Source organism: Lemur catta, chromosome 14 (assembly GCF_020740605.2).
Source record: "Lemur catta isolate mLemCat1 chromosome 14, mLemCat1.pri, whole genome shotgun sequence".
Taxonomy (NCBI): domain Eukaryota; kingdom Metazoa; phylum Chordata; class Mammalia; order Primates; family Lemuridae; genus Lemur; species Lemur catta.
Window position 1 is genome coordinate 29917722 of NC_059141.1, and position 27369 is coordinate 29945090.

The following is a 27369-nucleotide window of genomic DNA, read 5'->3' on the forward strand; positions in this document are numbered from 1 at the left end:
AATGTGATTTATTTGGCCATTTTTTCTATAAGATGATAAAAGAAATCTGAGCCTCCCTAACCTCATCCCCTATTTACTCTTCCCTTCATCTTCTCTAATCTACCCACATTGGTTGGTCACCTTAGGTCCTTGAACTTATTTGGCTTATTTCCACTTCTAGGCATTTGCCCTGGTAATTCACTCTATTTGGAATATTCCTAGAACTAGTACTCTCCTTTCTTTAAGATCTCTGAAAGTCACCTCTCTGATGCCCTCCCAGACCATTCTATTTAAAATTTCCAACTCTATACCCAAAAAACATTTCACATGTTCCTTCTAAGTTTTATCTTCTTTCCCCTCTTAACCATTACCATTAACATGATGTATATTTTACACATAAACACACACAACATATTCCTTATTTATCTTATCTCCCATCTTTCTTTCTAGAATGTAAGCCTCAAAGGCAGGAATTCTTAACTATTTTATTCACTCTTCTATCCTCAGGGCCTCTAACAGTACCTTGCACATAGAAGATATTTAATAAATATTTGTAGAATGAATGATTCATGAACTCTGAAAAATAAGGCTTAATATTTCCAACATTCAAATCTTTGGGTGAAAGTGCTTGTATGAATAAAAACCACTAGAAACATTTATTAGGTTACTATATGACCCTACTGAGCTATTAACTTTAAAAAAAAAACCCTGTAGTTATCAAGCTCAACGAAGGCTTTACATTTTAAAAACCTAACCCCAAGTTCAAACTTCTACCAAGTAGATGTTTATTATTTATCCCCAAACACTAACCACTTTTTAGCTTTCTGTGAATAGAAAGAACAAAAGATCTGTCATCTGTAACAAACCCCTATTTTCACAGGCTTTTTATTATTCATCTAAAAAATATTCATTTATGTTATTCATTTATTATTCATCTAAAAATATTCATTTATTTTTAGTATTCATTTATTATTCATCATTTTCTCAAATATTTCTTGAACACCACTAAAGATTCTGATTTAACAGATCTAAGTGGGGTCCAAGAATCTGCACTTTTAGTTTTGAACTTTTGAGAAATGCTGCACTAAGCTATGCATGGATACCACTTTTATTAACTCATTAACAAAGTGAAGACAGTGACTTTACCTACAGAGTTCTTTCCTACAAAAGGATTAAGTAAGCAAGCCTAGATTATTACCTGCTATTTAGCATAGCCCCAGCTTGGGGAACAGGTAATGGAATACTGTCATAATACTTCTCACTTTACTAATGCAGTGTTCTTAAGTTGTGGTCCCTAGCCCACCTCTCTGACTTCATTTTCTACTATTCTGTCCACTCATCCCAGCCACACTGCCCTTCCTTCTGTTTCTTGAATATTCCATAATTAAGGCATTTACACTTATTCCCTCTGCCTAGAATGCTCTCCCACTTTTGGACCTTCAGCCCTCATTCACAGCCAATACTCAGTAAGAAAAAAAATCTGCACATGTAGATTTTTCTGGGGAAGTGATCTTAGTCCCTAGTAACAGTAAATACTCTCTGACAACTAAGACAATCCAAACAGTACTCGCCAGCTAACCATGTCAGCAAAATGTTTTTATTAATCAAGCAGACACAGATTTAAACTACACAGCTTTATTGTTTTAAGTGAATAAGCAGAAAAAGATTATTACCTCTTTTCATTAGTTTCCACTGCATCCCTGGATCTCTGTTTTGCAAATAATTTGGCCATTCTTTTAGCTTTGTTCTTTTGTCTATTGCTCATTCCTGCTCGAAATTCTGAGTCAATCAATTCAGCTGCCTGAAGAGTCTAAAAGAATAAAAGAATGCTGAGTTTGAAGTTTTAAAATTAAAAGTAATACCCTAAAATCTTAACCTCAGAAGAAAACTAAAACTATAAATTTCAGTATATACAGATTGATCACATTCTTTTTTGACACACACATGCTATTCTGCTGTATGGCTGTACCATAATTTCATTCTTTTCCTCCTTCTTCCCTATCCTTTCAGTTCTCAACAGATAATGCATACACTTAACTTTAATGCCATAGATGTGGCACAAATGTATGATCCTAACCCACAGAGAAGGCTTTGAAAAGGTTAGACTTCAAATAACCACAATACCACATAAAAGTTATAAGAGTAATTGCCAATAAAAGAAACTGGTAATCATTATCTTCTGAAAAAGATAAAAATAATTATAGGCATAAGTGGATGGTCCAGCATCCTATAGTCAACTTAGCCCACATGCTCCTTTCCTCTTAACCACTCACTGCCTATTCATTTTGTTTTCTTTTCCATTCAAAGGAGACACTATAAAGACTGTGGATGTTCAGCTGCAGTCTTAGTCCAGGAACCACTGGCATATACAAGGCAATGCAGCTGTAAAGAGTCTATGGCAACAACCAAAGCACCTTCCTCCAAAGGGCCATGATATATAAGGCCAACCAAACCTGGATCCTGCAAACTCCAAAGTGGTGTTGCCCATCCTATATCCAACTATTCTGAGGCCTATAACCCACTTTGTCTAATATACTTGCCCATTCATTTTCTTACACCATGTTCAATTACCCATACTGTGATCACACTACTGCATTTTTATTCTCCCTTATTCTATTTTCTTCTTTATCTTTTATTTGTATCTTATACTTCCTGTTCTACCCCATTTCCTTCTGTTCCTTCCTAGTTGTCATTATATTTCTGCCTTTTTATACTTTCTCCCTCCATATCTGCCACTGTTTTTCTTGTCTGCAAAACTTATTCATCACACACATCCTGACCCTAAAAAATATACTTTACAAATTCCAATGGTTTAGAGTACAACTAATATGAAAGCAAATGGAATCATTCTCTACCGAAGCAAAGGGAAAAGACATGGGAAGGACAAGATAAGGGATCCATGACTGCAAAGCAGGAATTCTTAATGGGGTCCATGGGCCCTTAAAAGGATATTGAGGGGACGGGTGAAGAGTACTAAATCCCTCGAAATGTAATATTTCACTTACATATGCATTTTTCTGAGGAGAGAGCTATAGCTTTTACTAGAGCTTCAAAAGTGTCTGTGGCATAAAAAAAGTTAAGCAGCACATACACAGCTGTTGGGAATTGGGAGAATAGGGAAAAAGGAGGAAAAGAGAGTGAAAATATGGTACAGCCACAAGACAAAATAGCATGAAGCTGTCAAAAAAGAATGGAGTCAATCTGCACATACTGATACATTAAGCTTAATATTACGTATAATATTAAGTGTAAAGTGGGAAAAGGTGAACTTGGCTTAAAAAAGACATATACGCTTGTGTATGTGTGTGTGTGTATATATATATATATGTACATAGAAAATTTCAGGAAGGATGTACGCATAACTTAAAAAGGGTTGCCTATGCGGAATGGGAACATGTATGTCCATGAATTACCGGCAAAAAATTTCTTTTTATAATGTAAATGCTACGTATAAAAAGAAACTTTTTACTTCATATTATATATACTTTTTTGTTGTCTGAAAGTCTTGTCATATTTTTCAATTAAAAAAATGAATCATAGCTCTAAAGACTTCTATCATCATATCTAACTATGATAGCCCTTACTGTCTCTTACTCTCCCCACAAATTACTTTTTTTTTCCTATACCAAAGAACCACAAAAAAGAGCAATTAGAGCAAACAATTTTACAATACCAGTGGCTCCTAAAAGGTCCACTATATGGCTGGGTGTGGTGGCTCATGCCTGTAGTCCCAGCACTTTGGGAGGCTGAGGTAAGAGGACCACGAGGCCAGGAGTTCATGAGACCAGCCTGGGCAACACAGTGAGACCCTGTCTCTATGAAAAATAAAAAAATTAGCCAAGCATGGTCACACACTCCTGTAGTTCTAGCTACTAGAGAGGCTGAGGTGGAAAGATTGTTTGACCCCAGAAGTTTGAGGTTACAGTGAGATATGATCAGGCCACTGCACTCCAGACTGGGTGATAAAGTGAGACCCTGTCTCTTAAGAAAAGAAAAGGGGGAAATAAAGTTCACTACAACTTTTATCTAATAGTCCAGTGTCTAGTAAGTAGGCTGAACTTCTGTCTCTGTAGAATCTGTCACCAAAAATCCAGTTTAAAAGACACAAAATTTTGATGGCACAAAGCGGCAATGAGTAGAAATAAGCACAGCATTTTAAAAAAGTTATCATTACATAAGCAAAATAAAGCAAACCCTTTGTATTATTACTTGCAATCAAACAACCAAACGTTTTACCTACAGGTTGTTTATTTACAAGGGCTGCTGAAGTTGGGGTATAATCCAAATCTTCATCATTGAAGAGTTCTTCAGTACTCATTCCAATTGCTTCTCCCATATTAAGGCCAAGTTTCTTCTGTAATAGTTTCCGTTGGCGTGCTATCCTCTCTTTAGGATCCACTTCACCTTTAAACAGAAAAGAAATACATTTCCTCCAAATCCGTTAAGAAGTTTTCTAATATAAGCAGATCAGACTCCATTAAAATAAAAAAGAAAGAACTTCTAAAACACCCCTTCAGCCACCAATAAAACAAGTCACACTCACAATCATCTCTGAACATCTCATAAACTCTATTACCTAATTATGATTGGAAAATAGTGTTCTAGCTAACAAAATATTCTAGGAGATTTTATTGCAATTCCTCCATGTATTCCCAGAGCAGTACATAGTACTCAATCTAAAGAACAAAGAGTGGAAAAAAAAGATTTAAAGACACAAAAACCCAAATATGAAATTAGAAAACAATTTAATTTACAATAGCAACAAAAAGAAAACTTAAAACTTGCACTGTTAAAACTATATAAAATATTGAGGAAGAAATTAAAGATCTAAATAAATGAAGAGACATTCTATGTTCACATATCATAAGATTAAATATTATTAAGACACTGATATTTCCCAAATTGATATACAGATTCAACCCAATTGCTATCAAAATCCCAGCTGGCTTTTTTTTGCAGACTTTGACAAATTGATTCTAAAATTCATATGGAAATGCAAAAGACCCAGAATAGTCAAAACAATCTTGAAGAGTCAACATTGTTAAAATGTCCACACTGCCCAAAATGATGCACAAAGTCAATGCAATTCCCATCAAAATACCAACATCATTTTTCACAGATCAAGAAAAAACAATCCTAAACTTCATATGGAACCAAAAAAGAGCCTGAATAGCCAAAGTAAGCCTAAGCAAAAAGAACAAATCTGGAAGCATCACACTACCTGACTTCAGATTATACTATAAGGCTATAGTAACCAAAACACTGGTATAAAGGTAAACACACAGACCAATGGAACAGAACAGAGAATCCATAAATAAAGTCATATAGCTACAACCAACTGATTTTCAACAAAGCAGACAAAAATATACACTGAGGAAAGGACATCCTATTCAATAAATGGTGCTGGGAAAACCGGACAGCTACATGCAGAAGAATGAAACTGGATTCCTATCTCTCCATCATATACAAAAATCAACTCAAGATGGATTAAAGATTTAATGTAAGTCTTGAAACCATAAAAATTCTAGAAGAAAACACAGGAAAAACTCTTCTGGACATTGGCCTAGGCAAAGAATTTATGACTAAGACCCCCAAAAGCAAAGACAGCAACAAAAATAAATAAATAAACAGGACTTAATCAAACTAAAAAGTTTCTGCACAGCAAAGGAAATAAATAATCAATAAACAGACAACCTACAAAATGGGTGAAAATATCTGCATACTATACATCAGACAAAGGGAGGGCTAACATCCAGAATCTACAAAGAGCTCAAACAAATTAGCAAGAAAAAAACAAATAACCCCATCAAAAAGTGGGCAAAAGACACGAACAGATTTTTTTCAAAAGAAGATAGACAAATGGCCAACAAACATATGAAAAAATGCTCAGCATCACTAATCATCAGGGAAATGCAAATTAAAACCACAATGAGATACCACCTTACCCCTGTCAGAATGGCCATTACTAAACAGTCAAAAAACAATAGATGTTGGCACGGATGCAGTGAAAAGGGAACGCTTACACACTGCTGGTGGGAATGTAAACTAGTACAACATCTATGGAAAAAAGTATGGAGTTTCCTTAAAGAACTAAAAGTAGACCTACCACTCAATTCACCAATCCCACTACTGGTATCTACTCAGAGAAAAAGAGGTCATTTTTTGAAAAAGACACCTGAACCCAAATGTTTATCGCAGCACAATTCACAACTGCAAAGACAACCTAAGTGCCCATCAACTGATGAGTAGATAAAGACAATGTGGTGTATAGATAATACATATGTACTATGGAGTACTACCCAGCCATAAGAAGGAATGAAATAATGTCTTTTGCAGCAACTTGGATGGAACTGGAGATCATTATCCTAAGTGAAGTATCTCAGGAATGGAAAAACAAATACCACATGTTCCCAGTTATAAGTGGAAGCTAAGGCCGGGCGCGGTGGCTCACACCTATAATCCTAGCACTCTGGGAGGCCGAGGCAGGAGGATCGCTCGAGGTCAGGAGTTCGAGACCAGCCTGAGCAAGAGTGAGACCCCGTCTCTACTAAAAATAGAAAGAAATGATTTGGACAGCTAATATATATATATATATATATATATATATATATATATATATATAGAAAAAATTAGCCGGGCATGGTGGTGCATGCCTGTAGTCCCAACTACTCGGAAGGCTAAGGCAGTAGGATTGCTCGAGCCCAGGAGTTTGAGGTTGCTGTGAGCTAGGCTGATGCCATGGCACTCTAGCCCGGGCAACAGAGTGAGACTCTGTCTCAACAACAACAACAAAAAAATAAGTGGGAGCTAAAAGAGAGGTATATATGGTCATAAAGTGTGATGGACATTGAAAACTAAAAAGGAGGTTGAGGGGGTTGAGGGATAAAAATCTATCTATCAGGTAGAATGTACACTATTTTGGTGCTGGGTACACTGAAAGTGCCGACTTCAGCATTATGCTATTCATCAACGGAACAAAAAAACACTTGGACCCTCTAAATCTATTGAAATAAAAAAAATAATAAATTACTATTTAGCTCACCCTCCCAAAAAAAAAGTAAAAGAAAAGGAAATTTGAGAGAAACATCATAAGATTTTAACTTATATTAATGAGATTTTAACTTATAACTTTTAAGACTTCATTAAATTAAGAAATGAGGTGATGGCATATTTCAATACATGGATTTTCTGCTAAAAAAAAAAACTAGATCTTTTAATAGAATCCATACTAAGCAAGAGGGAATGGGTATTTATAAGATGAACAAATTGAAGATCATTTCAAGATTAACTTAGGCTCTGAATGATGATTAGTTAGCAACAAAACAGAACACTATTCTGTTTGGGTTTTTAGACAAAAGGGCAATTTATTTACTTACAAAAATCCATTAAAAATATAAAGGTTTTTTTCCATTCCAGGCCACAATCTTGAATGGCCAAAACATTTATTTTATACTCAGATTCTGTAAGTTTGAAGATAATGGGACAATTACCTATCCAAATTTTATTTTTTTACTTTTGCTTTGTGAACAAAGCATAAGTAGATCTAACAAAATACATGATAAAAATAAAACAATCATAAAACCTCTCAAATTTCCAGAACTGTGAAAACATTACCACAATCTGTACTAATCCTGATTTTAAGATCTATTAACCTAAGGCCCTTGGATAACACTTTATAATTTCTATATTATATAATAAAATTATTGCTGAAATATTAATATGTATCAATTAATGATGCATCTACATAGTACATACTCAGAGGGAAAAAAATCCTTACATTGTAGCTTTAGACCAAATACTGCTGGTTATCTTCAACCCACCCACACAGACTTCAATTTATATTTCATGACGTGTTAGATTACAGATGACTGAAGAACAGCATACCACGTGACAAATTAGTTTGAAAACACATAAATATGTCAGATCTTCTTCTATAGGACTACAACCTACCTGATTTTTCATCTTGGAGTTCAAATTCTGCACCAGCAGATCCCAAGAGCGATGCACCATGTTGTAACAATCTACATATATCAAATCTGTCAAAATTCAATCGATCTGCAGTAGATGAATCTTCCATAGAACTTTCTGCAGTGGGTTCTAGATGAGGTTTAAAAATATTAATTTGGCCATATTAATTTCATTCAAAAGCATGGAATGAAAGAAAATAGTATATCATTACTTGTAGTATGTGGGTAATATTTTAAGAAAAGTAAAAGTGGAGGAGGTAGAAAAGGTACTTAAATTTATTTATGATCAGGTCTTAGTTATCTGTGAATAAATTATTAAATTGCTGGCTCCCCTTCTACAAACCATCACAACGTTAGTGTGGGTATGTGTAACTGTTTCCAACCACTAAAGCACAATGTTATATGAAGACACGCATTTCTATGCTGAAATGTATATGTTAAACATCATGCTGTCTCCATTTACTGTTAAAGAGTCTAAAAATACCAAGGTAACAGCATGAGCTTATTATAGTGCTAAATTAGAAGACAAAAATATTCACAGAATGTATTCACGAACAAGGTTAATAAGCATCATCCCTTCCTATACTTGAGGAATGGCTAGGCCACTATGTATTCAACAGGACTCACTTCCCATACTCTGAAGAAATTATAATCTCCTGATGAACTGCTAAAATTATATATCCATCTGAGGTCTAAAAGTATCTGTAAAATGTTCTGTGTTCCTCCCCCAAAAAGGTTATACCAATATAAACGTTAAAATATATTGCTCACTGACTTTATAATAGTTTGCTTAGCTGGCACTTGCATGCAATTCATCTGTAAACTAAAGCATAATTGTTTAACTTAGATTAACTATTATGAATGTTTTAAGTTTTCTAGTGATGACAAGCAACCTCACCAAAAATTTTAATGCTAGTGTAACTAATTTAACAAGATTTTAAAAATGGATCTGAGTTGTAGTATCTCTACATATCTAAACAAGCAGGGATAATGTGCTGAAAAACAAAAGGCTCTTTTCTGAAACAAGCCATAACTACTTCTGGTCGTACATTTCATTTGATGAGAGAAGATAAATTAATACAATAACTCAAAATGATAGGTGCCACCAAATAAAAGCAAAAATTTTAGGCAAGCTAAAAGTGATGATAAAAGTGACATTATAAGTTGAAAATGAATCTCACTGCACGACATTAAATTCTGACTTAATTAAAACATACACCTTTTACAACTTTCAAAAGCTTGTGTTTTTAAATGTCATTACAGGCAATCAGAAAACAAAATTTTTTCCACTACAAGACATCTAAAGGGCATATAAAAACCAAAGACTTGGCTGGGCGTGGTGGCTCACACCAGTAATCCCAGAACTTTGGGAGGCCAAGACAGGAGGATCACTGGATGCCAGGAGTTCCAGACCAGCGAACATAGCAAGAAACCATCTCCATACACACACACAAAAATAACACGAAAGACTTAGTACTCCAAATATCCATATATAATTGTGCTTACATTTAGAAAATAACTACACTCCCACCAACAAGAAGATATAACAGACTGTTTCAAATATTTATACTGTATTGATTTAACTTCTTTTTTTAGAATGTAAATTTCTTGAGGGGAAGTAATAATCTCTATAAATCAAGCATACTATAAAATTAATAATTTAAAATACATGTAAAAACATTTTGTTTATCCAGTAGTTTTAAGTGTAGTGAAAATCACCTTATTCAATATCATTTCCTGACAAAGCTGCACCTAAAAGCATGAAAATTAAGCCTCTAAATTAAAATTATTAAAATACAAAATGTATATTATAGTCAATTCTACAGTTAGGTTTTTACTTCAAACTACTTTTCCACTTAAAAGCACCTTGTTTGGTTCTTGGCACTGGATTCCACTCAGGTACATTTTTCACTATAGCTTCGACAGCTTGTCCTGCTGCAATCCGGGTATCCCAATTTGCACTCCTTAAATATATCAATACCTTAAAAATTATAAAAGTTATACATAAAAAAATTGTTTGCTCAAGTTAGCCAGAACAGAGAAATATAAATTTACTTGTTATTAATTTGTAACTCAGCAGCCCTCCAAATACATATAAAATACATCACAAGTATTAAAATCATTTACAAGAGTCTGTCATTCACAGGAAATACCACTACCCCCTTACAAAGTGGAAATAAGAAAATTTAACAAAAACATGCTGAAGTGTATTTTAAGAAAAACATAGTTATTTAATATATTAAAAAGCAAAGCACTTATTTTTTATTAAGTCCCATTACTTAATATAAAAAGACTTAAAAGTTAAAAAAAAACAGTAGAATGAATACCTAAGTTCAGTATGATTATAAGATGTTAAGATCAATATATAAAAATCAACCATATTTCTACACATTAATCTGAAAATGAAATTAAGAAAACAATGCCATTTCCAATAGCATCAAAAGGTAGAAAACACTTAAGAATAAATTTAACAAAAGAAGTGCAAGACCTGTACACTAAAAACTACAAAACATTTAAAATTTTGCTGAAAGAAATGAAAGATTTAAATAAATAGACACTTCGTGTTCATGGATTGGAAGACTTAATATTGTTAAGGTAAGTAACATCCCCTAAATTAATCTATAGATTCAACACAATTCCTCTCAAAATCCCAGCTGGCTTTTTTGCAGAAATGGACAAGCTGATCCTAAAATTCATATGGAAATGCAAGAGACCCAGAATCACCAAGACAATCTTTAAGAAAAATTATATAGTTGGTAGGCTTACACTTCTTTTTTTCTTTGTAATTTTTTTAGAGATGGGGTCTTGCTATGCTGCCCAGGCTGGATTGCTATTCAAAGCCATGATAATAGTACACCATAGCCTTGAACTCTTGGGCCTAAATGATCCTTTTGCCTCAGTCTTTTAAGTAGCTGGTATTACAGGTGCCTGCCACCATGCCAGGCAACTCACATTTCTTGATTTCAAAACCTCCTGCTAAGCAAAAGTAACCAAGACTCTGTAGTACTGACAAAATGATATACATATAGATCAATGGGATAGAACTGAGAGTTCAGAAATAGCCTGTGTCTACTGTCAACTGATTTTCAACAAAGTTACCAAGACAATTCAATGGGGAAATAATAGTCTTTTCAACAAATGATGCTGAAACAACTGGATAGCCACATGCAAAAGAATGATGTTGAATACCTACCTCAAACTATGTACAAAAATTAACCCCAAAATGGACCATAAACCTAAAAGCAAGAGTTAAAACTTTAAGACTCTTAGAAGAAAATATAGGGGTAAATCTTTGTGATCTTGGGTTAGGCAATGGTTTCTTAGATATGACACCAGGAGCACAAGTGATGTTCAAGACAGTGAAAAAACAGCCCACAGACTAGAAGAACATATTTCCAAATCATATACCTGATACGAGACTTGTATCCAGACTATACAAAGAACTCTTACAACCCATAATAAAAGGACAAATAACCCAATTTAAAAATGGGCAAGGGATCTATTATTTCTCCAAAGAAGATATACAAATGAACAGACACATGAAAAGATGCCTGACATCATTAGTCATCAGAGAAATGCAAATCCAAACCACTTCATATCCACTAGGATGGCTATAATTAAAAAGTCAGTGAATAAGTGTTGGCAAGGATGTGGAGAAATCTGAGCTCTTGTACACTACTGTTGGAAATGTAAAATAGTGGAACCACTTTGGAAAAATCTGGCAGTCCCTCATAAAGTTAAACACAGTTACCATATGGTTCAGCAAGTCTACTCCCAGGTATACATCAAAGAGAATGAAAACATACTTCCATACAAAAATTTGTACATAAATTTTTCATAGTACATCAGCCAAAAAGTGGAAACAATCCAAATGTTCATCAACTGATAAATGAATAAATAAGATATGGTATGTATGTATAGTATATCCATATCCATACAATGGAATATTATTTTGCAATATGAAATATGAAAACATTATTTTAAGTGAAAGAAACTAGTCACAAGAATTACAAATGCATGATTCATTTTATATAAAATATTCAGAATAGGCAACTCTACGTACAAAGTTAGTTTAGTGGTTGACCAGGACTAGGTATGGGAGAGGGAGGAATGGAGAGTGACTGCTGATTGGTATGAGGTTTCTTTTTGTGGTGATAAATGTTTTAAAATCAGACTGTGATGATGGCTGTTGCACACTACGGTAATATACTACATATCACTGAATTGTATACTTATGGTATGTAAACTATACTTCAATAAAGCTGCTTAAAAAAAACACACACACAAAATCAAAAGGCAGCAAGAAAACAGTGAGGGCAGAGAAAAGAGGAAATGAGGCAAAACAGTGCTAAAGACAAACTTTGCCTCTTTTGGAATGATCTGATGGCAGCCAATATGCTGGGGTCTGAGTTAAGAAGACCAGAACTCACTTAGAAGGCTGGAAACCTTTTTCTCAGATCAGTACAGATTAGTCCTTTTCATTGTTTCCAGTTTCAGGTCATTCCATCCTCCATTTCTTCCTTTAGAATGAGAGAACGAAATGTGTATGCTTTTCTGTGTCCCCACCCTATATATGAGTGTAACATTGCCTAATATGTATCCTTCTTCACTCTGAGAATGTGGAGTCTATAGGTATCAAATCACTGTCTCTCCATCTACATCTTAGTTAGAAAGTCCTGATGATATCTGAGTATTGGAAAGAGAGTCATTGTTAGCCCTTATGGTCACAAACATACAATGCAGATTTGTGTATGCTGAGAAAGGGCTTAGAACCCCTACTTAGGCGACTTCTCTGGTTCCACTCATGGGGCCCGTGAAGCTCGCCCAGGTCCCTCTCTTGGGACTCGTTATCCCCACCCAGGAGTGCTCCAATAAAGCCTCTTTACTTATCAAAAAAAAAAAGAACTCCTACTTGAAAATATTAGGGAGGGACAAATGAGAATGAAAGGGGACAAGACTTTGTCTGGGCAATCATATTGCTCCCTCACCCTATCCTGTATTCACCTTCCCCTACCCCCTCCCTCCACACAAAGCGCTCCTGCTTTATTTTACATGCTAGGGAATTAAACACATGGAATTTTCCACTTACTACCATACAGGTATACTTTAGCAAGCCTACAGAGTTCAGTAAAGATACAGCCATTGCTTAAGGAAAGAACATGCGATAGGATTATAAAAACACTAATCCACCAAAACAGAAAGTCTCCACTTTCAAACAGCTGATAACTAAAGATGTAATATGACATCTAGCTTCTCATATATTTCAGTCATTGCTCATCAGTACTCACCCATCTCAAGACTACCAACTATGATATAATTATTGGCCATTAAGAACAAGTTAGACCACTAACAAATCAGAGTAACAACTTAGTTCATTACCAAACTGGGACAGAGTCAAATTTGTGCCACAAGCAAAAGGTTCTATATTGTCAAAACCCTTAAACAATTAAACTTGATTCAAAAAACCTGTAAATCTTATGACAAAAAATAAGAAACAGCAAAAAATTTAAAAATATTTGGAGAAATATTAAAATATGTAAAGGAATTTGGAGATCACAAATTATTACTGAAATACGATGGTTTTTACCTTTACTTTTGTATTCCTATCCATGGACAAGTCTCTACAATTGTATAATACTAAAAGAATTAAGAGTTCTTACTTTAGATAGAAGATTATTTAGTTCATGAGGATGAAGCTTCACCACTTCTCCAAGTTGCTGTGCAGCAGCTTTTCTTGTAACTGGAGTAGTTCCAGTATCCAGTAAAATAAATAGACGATCAAGCCTAAAATAACAAAAATATAATGGTTATTCTGAATGTGTTTCCTCATATGTTTGAGTCAATAAATGTATTGAGCAGATGCTATGAAAAGCGACCTATGCTAAAACAGATTAAGTGTGAAGGACATTATGTTAAGTGAAAAAGCTAGACCCAGAGAGATAAATACTGCATGTTCTCACTCATATATGGAAGCTAAAAGAGTTGATCTCATAGAAGTAGAAAGTAGAATAGTGGCTACCAGAGGCTGGGTTGGGGACAGTGGAGGGATAGGGAGAGGTTGGTTAATGGAAATGAAATCATGGCTAGATAGGAGAAATAAGTTATAGTATTCTATAGCACTGTAGGGTAACTACAGTTAATGACATTTTATTATATATTTTCAAATAGCTAAAAGAGAGGATTTTAAATGTTCCCAACACAAAGAAATGATAAATGTTTGAGGTAATGGATATGCTAATCACCCTGACTTGATAATTATACTCCATACAGTATTGAAATATCACACTGTATGTACCCCATAAATGTGTACAATTATGTGTCAATTTAAAATAATAATAATAAACAATTTGAAAAAAAAATACCTATGCTAGGGCTACAGGAGATGCCTGATCTCTACTCTCCAGGAACTGGCTACTAGGGTTGGGGAAGCAGGTAAGGCAAGTATATAAATAATTATAATATAGAGTATGGTAAGACAGGTGTCAGAAAAGAAGTATAAAGTGCTTTGAGAAGTGTGAAAGAAGGGAGCAAATACTACATCTCCAACTGTGTAATACTGAAAAGGCTTCATAAAAGAAATGGTGTATGAGATGCATCTTAATGGTAGAAAATGATTTCAATACTGGTGGAGATGAGGTGGTGAAAGGGAAAAAGGAAGAAACACTTAGAAGAGAGAAAACAAGAGCACAGCTATAAGAAAAGAGAGAGTATATTTAGGCAAGTGAGTTAACATAACTTGGTTCTAATTCAGGGTTCACTTAAGAGAATAGTCAGAGATGCAGGTACAGAAGTAGGTGAAGCCCTACTGTGGAGACCTTTGAATGTACAGTGCAAGCATGATGGTCTTAGGTCAAGAGAGTGATGAGACTACAGCTATGCTTTAGAAAGATTAATCTGGCAGCAGTGTGAAGCATGAAGTAAAATGGAAGGAAACTTTCAGAGAATTTTAGGCTACAGGGGCAGACCTCAATCTACAATCCTAGCAAGGAGGAGAAAGAAGAGATCTACAATTCAGGAGAAAGTTGGGACTAAAGGTATAGACATGGCAATAAACATGATCCCTGAGGAAAGAGTTTATAAAGTCATATAGCATAATGGCATAAATTCCACAGCCATAGTGCCTCGATTCAAATCCCAGTTCTGCCACTTATACAAAGAACAAAGCTTGTGATAAAATCACAATTGTCTTACACTTGGAATAAGGTGGGAATGGGAAACTGTATTTCTGGAACACAGGAAAATTATAAAGTCTTAGAGAGGCAAAGTCACAAGTAACTGCAACCACCTGTCCACATACTGTATAGGTGTAGCCCCCCACTACACTACTAATCAGACTCAATGAGGTAAAGTGGATGATGCCACAGAGAATAAAGGGAAGGAGGCTTCATATCTGGAACAAATGAGTCCTTTAAACAAGGTGGAGCAAGACTGTTATCAACTGTGTCCAATTCTACACAGGGGAATTTAGTGAATATACCTTCAGATTTTATATAGGGAGGAAGAGAAAAAAAGCAAGGTCTGAAAGCTAAACATGAGCATTAACAAAGAAGCTCATATTCCTTCTGGGATTCTTTTTCTCTCACATAGAGCTAAAAATTTATAAAGCAAAGCTCCGAAAGCCTTTTATAAAAAAAAAATAGATAATCCTATAAGGAGGCAAATGAAATGCACAAGGTTTTGTGTGTGTGTGTGTATGGCATTAAGAAGCAAATAGTAACAATGTAGTATTTATCAAATTAGTCATTAAATCATTGTAATTGGTAAGAAATACAACTAAAATACATCTTTTTCAGTCAAGAAGGCTAAAGGTACTACAAAACTTTTCAAATGCTTAAGAACAAAACACTAAGAGGCGAGCTTCAAATTTTACAGTTAAGGGTGAGAATATATTTTAAGAAAATTATTTTTAGGAAATAAAGCTAGTCACATAAAGAAAAAAGAGTAACACAACAGTTAATTTCGACTGAGCACAGACATATTCCACCTTTTGACACCATATTTCTCCTTACTCCTTCAAGGCTATCTAAACATTTGCCTTTATCCATTAATTCACTGGTTTTTGCTACAGAATTGATATACAGTGAATTAGAGATAGTGGGACAAAGGAGAAAAAAATTGTTTCCTGACCTACTTTTGTCTTGATAACATCCCCTTTCCATACTCATTCAATTATCCTTCCTCCAATATCTCAAATCACTGTGTTATTATTAATACATTCCCTTCCATCTTCCAATAAGCAGAGCTCTCTACTGAGAAAATAAACTGCATGATCTCCATCTTCTAGAACATTTTCTTTTTATTGACAAGCATCTTAAACAAGTGTTTAAAAAAATCACCTCTTTCATCATACACAATTATCCTTATAAATCAACTTTCTTTCTATACTACTGAAACATCATAGTGAAGGTCACCACTAAACTCAAACTCCAAATCCAATAGTTTTTTTCATAAAGTCAATTTTTCTTGACTCTTCTGTGACATCTGATGCTAGCAAGTACTCTATTCTTAAAATATTTTCCTCCCTAAGTTTTCACTTATTACCCTGTTCTCCAAACTCTTCTTTCCTTGGTTCTCCTATTCTTACCACTCTTAATATGAACACCTCCCAGATTCAATCCTTGCTGCTCATCTCTCACCATTTTCTCCCTTGGGAAATTCTACACCCAGTACAAATACTCCCCCATAGCTAGGCCATCTGGGAGCTCTAGTGCCACACTCCCAACCTCCTGGTGATCCTGTTGCCAGATTAACTTCCTAAAGCACCCTTTGATCAAATCACTACCTTACTCTAAAACTTTCACTGGCTCACACTTACCTACCAGATAGTAATCCAAAACAAACACGTTTTACCTCAAATATGGGTCTTTTTGGTTTCTACAATTTTGCCTATACTGTTTCCTCCACTTAGAATGTCTTCTCATGTGCCCCCAGCCAAGGTTAACGGGGAGAACCCTTCCCAGCCAGGGTGACAGTGGCTCACTCCTCCAGGAGGGGGTGGTTTCCTGGCTGGTTTCTGCCAGATACCCAGAGTGGATCATTGGTCAGGGCTAAGATGGGTGCAGACTCTGTCTCACTGCACCTGTGGGCAAGTGTGCATGTAGGTGTGTGCCTAGGTGTGGGACTGGGAAATGTCAGCGGGAGGCACAGCTGGGAGCACAGGTGTGTCCCCTAATTTAACCAGATGCACTGTTAGAGGTGAGCTTCAGGTGCCCCTGAGCTTGCTTCTGTAACAACGGAAATAAAATGTGTTGCACCAAAAAAAAAAAAAAAAGAAAGAAAAAGGCTTCTCTTGGTTTAACTCTTCACCTATCCATCAAGATTCAGGCTGGGCGTGGTGGCTCATGCCTGTAATCCTAGCCCTCTGGGAGGCTGAAGGTGGGTGGATTGCTCGAGGTCAGGAGTTTGAGACCAGCCTGAGCGAGACCTCCCCCCCCCCCCCCCCCGTCTCTACTAAAAATAGAAATAAAAATTATCTGGACAACTAAAAATATATGTAGAAAAAATTAGCCAGGCATGGTGGCACATGCCTGTAGTCCCAGCTACTGGGGAGGCTGAGGCAGTAGGATCGCTTAAGCCCAGGAGTTTGAGGTTGCTGTGAGCTAGGCTGACACCACGGCACTAACTCTAGCCCGGGCAACAAAGTGAAACTCTGTCTCAAAAAAAAAAAAAAAAAAAAAAATTCAGCTAAAGTCCTTTGCCTTAATGAAATCATTTCAGACTACTATACAATAGAGATTACTTTCTCTTCCGAAATCCAAAAGAACTCTCACCTTGAACAGCCATTTAGGTATTTATTATGTTCTTAATTTGTCATGTCTTATGTTCATTAGGCTTCACCTCCTTCAATGACTGTCTCCCATGACACTTTTCACAGTATTCAAATATTTATTAAATAGTTGGTATTAATTGTAACCAAAATTATAGATAAGGAAAAGCTCAAGTTTCTTGGGGGCAAGTACCAATTTTAAAGGAAGAATACGCTATATTACAATTTCTTTTTACTTCCTTTGAGAAACATCCTTCATCTGTAATAGCCATATTACATAAAAACAAATTATAAAAACAACAGAACTGATGCTAAGGTAATGTTTCAGTAAGTGAAAAGATCAGCACAGCAGTACTTCAGCATTTTGAATAACAAGGCAGTTATCCCTGCTCCAAACAGCAAGCTGAAAGAGGCCGTGAGGAAGGCACTGTATTCCTTCATAATTTTCATCCTTCCTAAACTTTCCTTTGGTCCTTTGCTACCCAGTTTCATTCAGAACCACATTCCTACCCAAAGACTTTCCACTCCTCTCTAACCTAATGCTGATCCTGTCCCACAACTGCACAGTTCTCCTTGCTTCTCCTTTCTGCAGAGCCTTTTATCCCAATGCCATGTTACCTCTGATCTTCCACCAGCCAACTCCCCTGAGGGTAAAAGAGCAGCTCATTTTCTCATCTAATTCCAGGCCTGTTCATCCTCACTTCTTCGACTCTGATGGTAGCCAAACTTGCCTCCCTGAATAGAGAGGAATGGGCACACAAGAATGCTTCTTTGGTCCTCTTGACTCAATGGCCCTTTTGGAGTTCCCCAGTCCTCTCTCTCCAGGGTAGCATATTAGACACCACACAAAAGGAAGAACAAAGGGATGAGCAGACAAGGATCTGACAAGAGGGCAGTCTGACCTGTTACCCAGGGTAGCCAGTTATGAGACAAGCAGGGTAAGCATCAGGGCCAGGCCACAAGAGAAAAGACTGGTATAGTGAACTGGCAGGAGAAGGGGAGAGAGCATGAGACAGGGTCAGTACTATGTTGGAGGGCAAACAGGGCCCTCGGTGAGGGAGAGGTCTGAAGGAAGCTAGATGATCAGAAGAGAAGAAAGTTAAAAGAAGGGCTGATTGAGGGAAGACAGTACTTACCACAATATCCCTTTTGGCTAAAATTTCTCTTGCAGAATGCTAGCAGAAAAAAAAAAAAGCCATTCTTCATTCTCTGAAGGACAGATGGAGGAGACAGAGGTAACAGATGTCAGGTTGAACGGAAGCTACTAAAGACTACTGTAGAAGGATAATTGAAATAAAACATAAAGCAATTATATTTGACAATATCCACTGGTTATGAACCTATTAAGGATGGTAAGAAATCTGGCCCATTTTCAATCTTCTAACTACACAAGACATGGTTCATATTTATTTTATTATGTTGGTGCAAAAATAATTGTGGTTTCAGACGGTGTATTTTAAATCATTATAACAAGGCTCAAACACATCTTTATTAATCAAAATAGGAACCATTACAATCAACACATTTTTGCCGACAAATAAGTTTATTTCTTGAGCATAAAAATCTGTGCTTCAGGATATGATGAACTCTTGGAGAACATTTTCTGCATTCTGCTGTTTGTGGAAGCATTTTCCCTGCAAAAAGTTGTTGAGATGCTTGAAGAAGTGGTAGTCGGTTGGTGAGAGGTCAGGTGAATATGGCATATTAGGCAAAACTTTGTAGCCCAATTCATTCAACTTTTGAAGCGTTGGTTGTGTGACATGCGGTCGGGCACTGTAGTGAAGAACTGGACCCTTTCTGTTGACCAATGCCAGCTGCAGGTGTTGCAGTTTTTGGTGCATCTCATTGATTTGCTGAGCATACTTCTCAGATGTAATGGTTTCACTAGGATTCAGAAAGCTGTAGTGGATCAGACCAGCAGCAGACCACCAAACAGTGACCATGACCTTTGTTGGTGCAAGTTTGGCTTTGGGAAGTGCTTTGGAGCTTCTTCTTGGTCCAACCACTGAGCTGGTTGTCGGCTGTTACCATGCAAAATCCACTTTTGGTCACATGTCACAATCTGAGTGAGAAATGGTTTGTTGTTGCATACAAGAAGAGGACACTTTAAAATGACAATTTGGCCAGGCATGGTGGCTCACACCTGTAATCCTAGCATTCTGGGAGGCCGATGCGGGTGGTTCGTTTGAGCTCAGGAGTTTGAGACCAGCCTGAGCAAGAGCAAGACCCCATCTCTACTAAAAAAATAGAAAGAAATTAGCTGGACTAATTTTTAGCTATTTTTAGTTAAAAAATATATATATATAAAAAATTAGCTGGGCATGGTGGCGCATGCCTGTAGTCTCAGCTACTCGGGAGGCTGAGGCAGGAGGATCGCTTGAGCCCAGGAGTTTGAGGTTGCTGTGAGCTAGGCTGATGCCACAGCACTCTAGCCTGAGCAAGAGTGAATCTCTGTCTCAAAAAAAAAATAAATAAATAAATAAAACAATAATTTTTTTGATTTTTGGTCAGCTCTTAAGGGACCCACTTATCGAGCTTTCTCACCTTTCCAATTTGCTTCACATACCGAACAACAGAATGGTTAACAGTGAGTTCTTTGGCAACTTCTCATGTAGTTGTAAGAGGATCAGCTTTGATGACTGCTCTCAATTGGACATTGTCAACTCTTTTTGCAAAACTTATTGAATGACCACTGTATGCTCATCAGCAGTACCTGGGCCAAATGCGTTGCTGATGTTGCCTCCGCTGCTTTATGACCCATTATGAACTCAAATAATATGCATTTTTCACTTTATGTTTTTTTGCTAATGACTTACTCCTTGCTGTTTATTTTATATTTATTTTAGACTATGGAAATGATGTTAGAAATAAAGCGAAAAATGTGCATTAAAATGATGTATAACATAACCACATTTAAGAATATATTCCAGTATCAAACAGCAAATTTCAACAATACTAAAACTGCAATTACTTTTGCACCAACCTAATACAACCTGTGATTTCAGACAACTGCTGACTGCCTAGAAAAAGGAAAGAGTACATGGAAGTTTGTAGAGGTTATTCTGGCAGCTACAATCTAACCTCACTCCTCTCCAGATGTTTGCATTATGGATAATTCATAATAATAAAGCTATAAAAATAAACAGAAAAAATCTCATGCATTTTGAACTGTGAAACATGTTCTAGATTACTACTTCACAGTCAACAAACAAGTACATGTTGCAATTCCACTCTGAGCCATTTGCAAAAAAAATCTCACTGTTTTCAGAATAAATTTAATCTCTGAAAAACTGGGAAAGGTCAACTGATAGAATATCTCACAAGGATGGTTTTGTGGCCCTAACTAAAAAAGCATGATCACTCAAGATTGTCCATTTTGTTATGCATTTTCACATGTAGTCAAAGTACAGCAAAACTGAAAATAAGAAACTAGCTGGAATTTTTAATTTTGTGTTACTTAGGAAATAAGAAAAGAGAATAAATATTTGGGGTGTACTAAATCCCACATTGTTATCATTAAGAAAAAGTCAAAAGAAATAACCTCCAACCCAACAAATTCTGTAAATTAGTGTTGTAAAACGTATACCTTCTAGTTCATATTGTGGATAATTTGAAACTATGTTATTGTTCTGTTCTTTTAAATACAAAGATATCACACAGAACATTAAGAATCAATATGGGCCGGGTGCGGTGGCTCACGCCTGTAATCCTAGCACTCTGGGAGGCAGAGGCGGGACGATCGCTTGAGGTCAGGAGTTTGAGACCAGCCTGAGCAAGAGCGAGACCCCTTCTCTACTAAAAATAGAAAGAAATGATTTGGACAGCTAAAAAAAAAAAAATATATATATATATATATATAAATTAGCCAGGCATTGTGGCACATGCCTATTGTTCCAGCTACTTGGGAGGCTGAGGCAGAAGGATTGCTTAAGCCCAGGAGTTTGAGGTTGCTGTGAGCTAGGCTGATGCCACGGCACTCTAGCCCAGGCAACAGAGCGAGACTCTATCTCAAAAAAAAAAAAAAAACCAATCAATATGAAGATGTGAAACCACACCAAAGCCAGGTCAAGGCCAGGTGCATGCTAGTTAAGTTACATTCTCCCCAAAACAAAAACTTGAGAATGAAGATCCCATTTTTGTTCTCTGCTGTATCTCTAGCACCTAGAACATAGAAAGCATTCAGTAAATACTGGTTAAATGAATGATGAATGGTGAAAAGTATAACCAAGCTGTGGCATTGCCTTCAGGACATTTTTCTCTACCCTCCATCCCAGATCCAACAACCTATAGCTTCTTACATGACTTTTTATTGTAAAGATAAAGCATATTGTTCTAGGGTCTTTAGCAGAAATATCTGTGGTTTTAAAACTGCATATAAAATACATTTTAAAATGTTTAAACCTCACACATTTTTAAATGGTTAAAGTGAATTTTACCTTAAGCATGTGTTACCATAATTAAAAACAAAAACAAAATTTTAAAAAATTCCACCTAAGTACTTGGAGAAATAAACCAAGAAACTGAGGAATTTACTATAGGGATTGAAACACAAACACTTCTATGCCTCCTTTACTTCTGGCTTCTCTCTTAACTTTTTTAAAGTATAAAATACTTGATAAATTATAATTTACAATACTCCCTCCTATAAATCTTATAACGGACTGGAATTAACAATAGGAGAGACATAGGACTAGCAAATCTGTGTTGTCCTCTATAGGTAATTAAAGTAGTTTTTTCTACATTAGCTTTTTCCCAGTTCATAGGAAGGATCCACTGAACATCCCCCACATTAAGAAATTTCCTTTTATTTGGTAGAATAGGCCTGTTGAAACAATGTTTCTCTGAAATATCAGCACTTCAGAGAGGGAATTAATAAAACTGAGCAAAGTTCTGCTCATATGTAGCAATTTGTTTCTTTCATAAGAAGATATGTTCTAGTTCCCCCCTCCCACCCCATCCTTTCTGACCAACTGTATTATTTTCAAATGCAGAGCTATAAGTCAGAGACCTTAGGTACACCTCTAAAACAGTCAAATCGTAAATACTACCTAGACATTTTAGGCATGACTTTTAGAGCATGGAACACTGAGAAAAATTCTATTTTTGAAACTTTCTCAGTATAATCAAGGGAAAACTATGTTTGCATTGGCTAGCCAATGTACAACAGTCAATTCAATCAACTGTGGGAAACGTATCAAAAACAAGCTTTCAAAAATCTATACTAAGTGATCGTACCCCACACAGTTACAGATTCACCATCAACAAATAAGTCTTAGCAATCCCTCTAGGGCTGCCTTTACTGTTGGTGGCCCAACCCCAACTAAGATGATAACTCGAGAACATTTCACAGAGCAAAACAATGATATTGAAAGATGTAACAATTATGACAACTTGTTTGCAAACCACACTGAAAGCCTGTAACATATACTAATTTGTTTTTTTGCTGAGGTTGGTTTTGTGGCAGCAAGTCAAGTAGCTAGTGAGTGAGCTTAGCTGATTTTCCAGCATCCACATCTTAAGGGCAACATTGTTCTCTACTCCTACATTTGTATGCTGTGTTTTTTATTAAGGGACTAAAGGAGTCATACATTTTTCACTGATACTTCACGGCCTTTTATGGAGAACTTCAAATGCTATGATTGTATTTGCAATTTTAGAGAGTCACAATGTTATTTTTTTTAAGATTTAACTCACCCACAGATCAAGAGTTGGCCATCTATTTCATAATTTGCCACATTCTTACAATTAAAAGTACAGTAAAACCAAGCCTTCTTAAGACAAGGTCTACAAAATTGGCTCACACAAAATACATTATATCCACTTTGCATTACAAAAGGCCATGCTATTACAGAATTTACTGTATTATAAATTATTCTGATGATTATTTAAAAAATTATAATCCTGATCAATATTCAAAGTGATAGTGAAAGTTTTTCTTCCTGAGGTAAAAACTGTAGTTAAACTCAAAAGCACTCACTGGAAAACACTGGAAATATTCTAAATTATGGAATATTCTAACTATTCATAAGTTATGATAAAATCATGAGAGATATTAAAGCAAAAAGCAAAATCACTCACTTATTCAATTTAAAAAATGTATTAAGCACCTGCTAGGAAGGAGCCAGGTATTCTCCTGGGGACAGAAAGATCAAAGACACATTCACTTCTCTCACAAAGTTTATGTTACTCCAACATGGGTGGGAACAGTTAATCAATTACAAAGTATGATAAATATTATGACTGACAGGAGTACATATTGGTACAAACAGCTCGGATAAAGTAAAACCAGAGAAGACTTCCTGAACAAAGTGACATACAGGCTTAGATCAAAAAACTAAGTTGGAATTAGACAGACTTGAGATGGGGAAAGAAATGTTCCAGAGATAAACGGTGGGAAGTGAGAACATGGATTCTGGGGAGAAAGGGGGTTAAGGGGACAGGCAGAGGAAAGTGGAGGTGCACAGAACTTAACACAGATGAAGCTAAAAAGGTGAAGCAGGAACCAGACCACAAAGAATCTGGTAAGATATGTTTGGGAATTTGGACTTTATCCTAAGGCAATAGTAAACAACTTGAGGGTTTTAAGCAGAAAAATGACCATGTTCAAATTTGCATGTTAGCAAATAATATAGCTGAAGTGAAGAATAAATTGGAATGAGAACCATGGGAGGCAGGAAAAGGAGAGAGGCTGCTATTGCAGGTGTCTTGGACTATAGACGACACTGGCATGAAGTAGGATTGTGGTAACTGGTGTAGAAAATGATTGGCTGGAGAAAAATAAGAAAAGTAGAACAGACAGGATTAGATCTGGTAACTGGCTGGATGGGGGCAGAGAGAGGGACAGAGAAGTGAAGGAATATTTTCAAACTTCTTGACCTGACAACTGAGGGAATGACAGTACCAATTTACTATTTCTCTTCTGTTGGAAATGTTTATGAGGTCCTAAAAATATTACACATGTTCTCCTCAGTTATGCACATTGATGTAAACAGTGCAAAAAATATTGTAGATTTGATTCTGGCGTATAATTTTTATCTCTTTTACTATCTTCCACCTATTTTACATAAAATAGTATTAAAATGAATCTGTATTTCACATGCATACACCAACAGGAGAGAAAGGAAGTTCAGTTAGCACAGAAATGTGCTCAGTGCATGGAGAAGGTCAGCCTGAAACTAAAGTTTGCCATGCAAAGTGAATCCACATATGAAAAAGTCAAGAACTGACAGGACCCCCAAAACACACAAGCTGTATCAAAAATTATTTTTTTGAACTTATTATTAAACTGAGCATAAAGATAGCTCTTTCATACAAACATGATGGGCTTTTTTTAAAAAGTAGAATGTTGGCAAAGTGAATAAGAAAAAAATCTACAGAAAAATCATCCCTACCCTTTGAAACACAATATCCAGAAAAAAAGGCAGTAGTAGCCTTCAAAACCCTCTCATTTATTCAGAAATATTAAGTGTCCTAAATGTCTGTGAATAGATTAGTGTTGGCCAAGTCAGACTAGGTTCTTTTTAAACACTTTTGTCTCTATAAGGCTACGTCCAATACTGTGAAAATATAGTCTGCTCTAAGAAAGGAAGTACTCATCCCCCTAAAATTGTATTGCCTGATAAATCTGATATTAAGTTTATGTATCAATGTATTTATAATGCATATACTTATGTATTGTTATACAAGTAACAAATTAGAAGATATGCCTTTCTGTATTTGCAAAAATTGAAAATATTACTTGTATTCTCTTAAGACGGTTTTATAAAGAAGTAAGATTTTCCTCACACTGGATGGATTAATTAACCTGTGAAATAAAAATTACATACCCCATACTACAGGTACCTAGCAACTCCCTTCACCCAACTCCCATGAGCTTCTCCCACACACTATTTCATCAGTTATCTAGGGAGTCTGTGAGGGATGGGTTATCCTTTCCCTCGCAAAACAGATAAAACTTGAGCACATAAAGTGCTCAAGGAATATGTTCCATTAACTAAAATGAATGAAAACTACTTATTTTTATCATTTATTCCTTCAGTCTATGTGGTAGAAGAATCTAATTCTCATTAAAAGTTATCTCATCAACTCTAAAAAACTTGGTGAATCCTTCTGATGACCATCACAGAGAAACTATCCCTTACTTGCATGCACATAAGGCCACCGAAATCAAACTGCTCACAAGTTTTTCAACCATTCTATCATACTGGAGGAAAAGAGAACTTTCCTCCTACAGCTATGCAAATAATCTTCATTTTTCTACAGTTTTCCCAGACTTTTCTGTTGACAGGCAATAATTTAAAATGTGTGCTATATCTTTCATAATCTGTTTAAGATTATAACGCTAACGATGAAATGTTTACTACTAATACTGGTAAACAATAGGAGAAATTAGCCTTAATGTAAAAAAAAGTACCTCGGGAAAGAACATACCCCTAAAAACGTAAATAAGAAATTTAACATCTTAGATACTAGTAATTCAATTTCCCCTCGTTCGACAGTTACTACCAAGTTTTCCCATGAAATGGAGGTTGGAGATCAGCCTCAGAACACTGAGAAAGACAAGAGACCTACTCTCCTAAAACTGAAAGAGGGAAGAGAAACCAAGAAGAGAAACATGGTGAGGAAAAAGAAAAACTAGCTCTAACGTGTCAAAGGGTCTATTTAACAAGGAAAAAAAAAATTTCTTGAACCGATTTACTAGGAGTAACCCGAGCCCCGAACCTCCTCCGACCGAAGGGTGAACTCCGAAGTCTAGGGAAGAAGGCGCCGGAGCCCAGTGACAATGAGAACCGCTCCTCTCTAGGAGTGGGGGCGCTGAGAGGAGACCGTGCCTCGCCTGAGTCGCCTTTCCCTTCGCTCGTCAGGAGCGAGACCCACCTGGAGACCGCCATGGCCGGGCGCCTGCGGTCCGGAGCTCCCCGCGAGCTACGCGCCGCGCCGCTGAGGCGCTAGTTTCCAGGGAGCACAGCGGCGCAGGACCAGGCCGCGGAACAGAGGGGAGCGGCCGGTGCGGCGCGGGGCGTCCCGGCGCGGGCCCTCGGGCATCTGCCTTGCCGCCTACCCGAGCTCGTCCCCGCCGCGGCCGGGAAGCAGGGGTCCGAGGCTGTAGCGGAGGCGGCAGTCCTCCGACCCGCACGACTTCAAACCGGGTACCCCCAGCCCCGCTCTTTGCTGACGCAGGCGTCGGCACGCCGAACTGAGCGTCAGCGCGCCGGAAGTGACGTCAGCGCACCGCGAGGGGCACGGCTCCGCGGGCGAGCCGAAGGAGCGAGAGCATCTTGGGCGGGCAGGCGAACGCCTATATAAAAGCTCTTTGTGCTGATCTGGAAAGGATCTCTAGTTTTAAAACTAGGGAGGAAGGCGAAGTAAGGATCCCCTTATTCTCCAGAGAAGGAAAAAGACGATTTAACCAAAGTGCTGGAAGGTGAAAACCTTGGTTTCTAACTCCATACCATCCCTATCGCCTGCTCACCAGACTGCTTCCAGAGAAAGCAAGATCAGGACTTGAGGATGCTCTTGTCCAGGTGGTGAAACCAATGGGAGGAGTGAGATCGAGAAGAATCTGCAACAGCCTTGAAGAAGGCTCAGATGTTTGTTTTTATTTGCCAGAAATTACATATAGGTATTGAAGGGAAAGTCTTATGCCAACAATTTTGT

The 27369-nt window shown here is 36.8% G+C and overlaps 1 protein-coding gene across 3 annotated transcripts in view; it reads right to left on the bottom strand.

Moving 5' to 3' along the window:
- Positions 1 to 26911, bottom strand: part of BTAF1 (B-TFIID TATA-box binding protein associated factor 1) — an 85572-nt gene extending 58661 nt beyond the window's left edge. The window contains exons 1-6 of one of the 3 annotated variants that reach the window (XM_045567812.1): positions 26590 to 26911; positions 13607 to 13730; positions 9813 to 9927; positions 7930 to 8076; positions 4220 to 4383; positions 1653 to 1789 (exon numbers count right to left, since the gene is read on the bottom strand). In XM_045567812.1, the coding sequence (XP_045423768.1) occupies positions 1653 to 1789; positions 4220 to 4383; positions 7930 to 8076; positions 9813 to 9927; positions 13607 to 13730; positions 26590 to 26603 (701 nt within the window). In that variant the 5' untranslated portion in view covers positions 26604 to 26911. The remainder of the gene's footprint in view (positions 1 to 1652; positions 1790 to 4219; positions 4384 to 7929; positions 8077 to 9812; positions 9928 to 13606; positions 13731 to 26589) is intronic. The other 2 variants (XM_045567814.1, XM_045567813.1) reach the window with 2 other exon arrangements.
- Between the last annotated feature and the right edge of the window lie 458 nt (positions 26912 to 27369).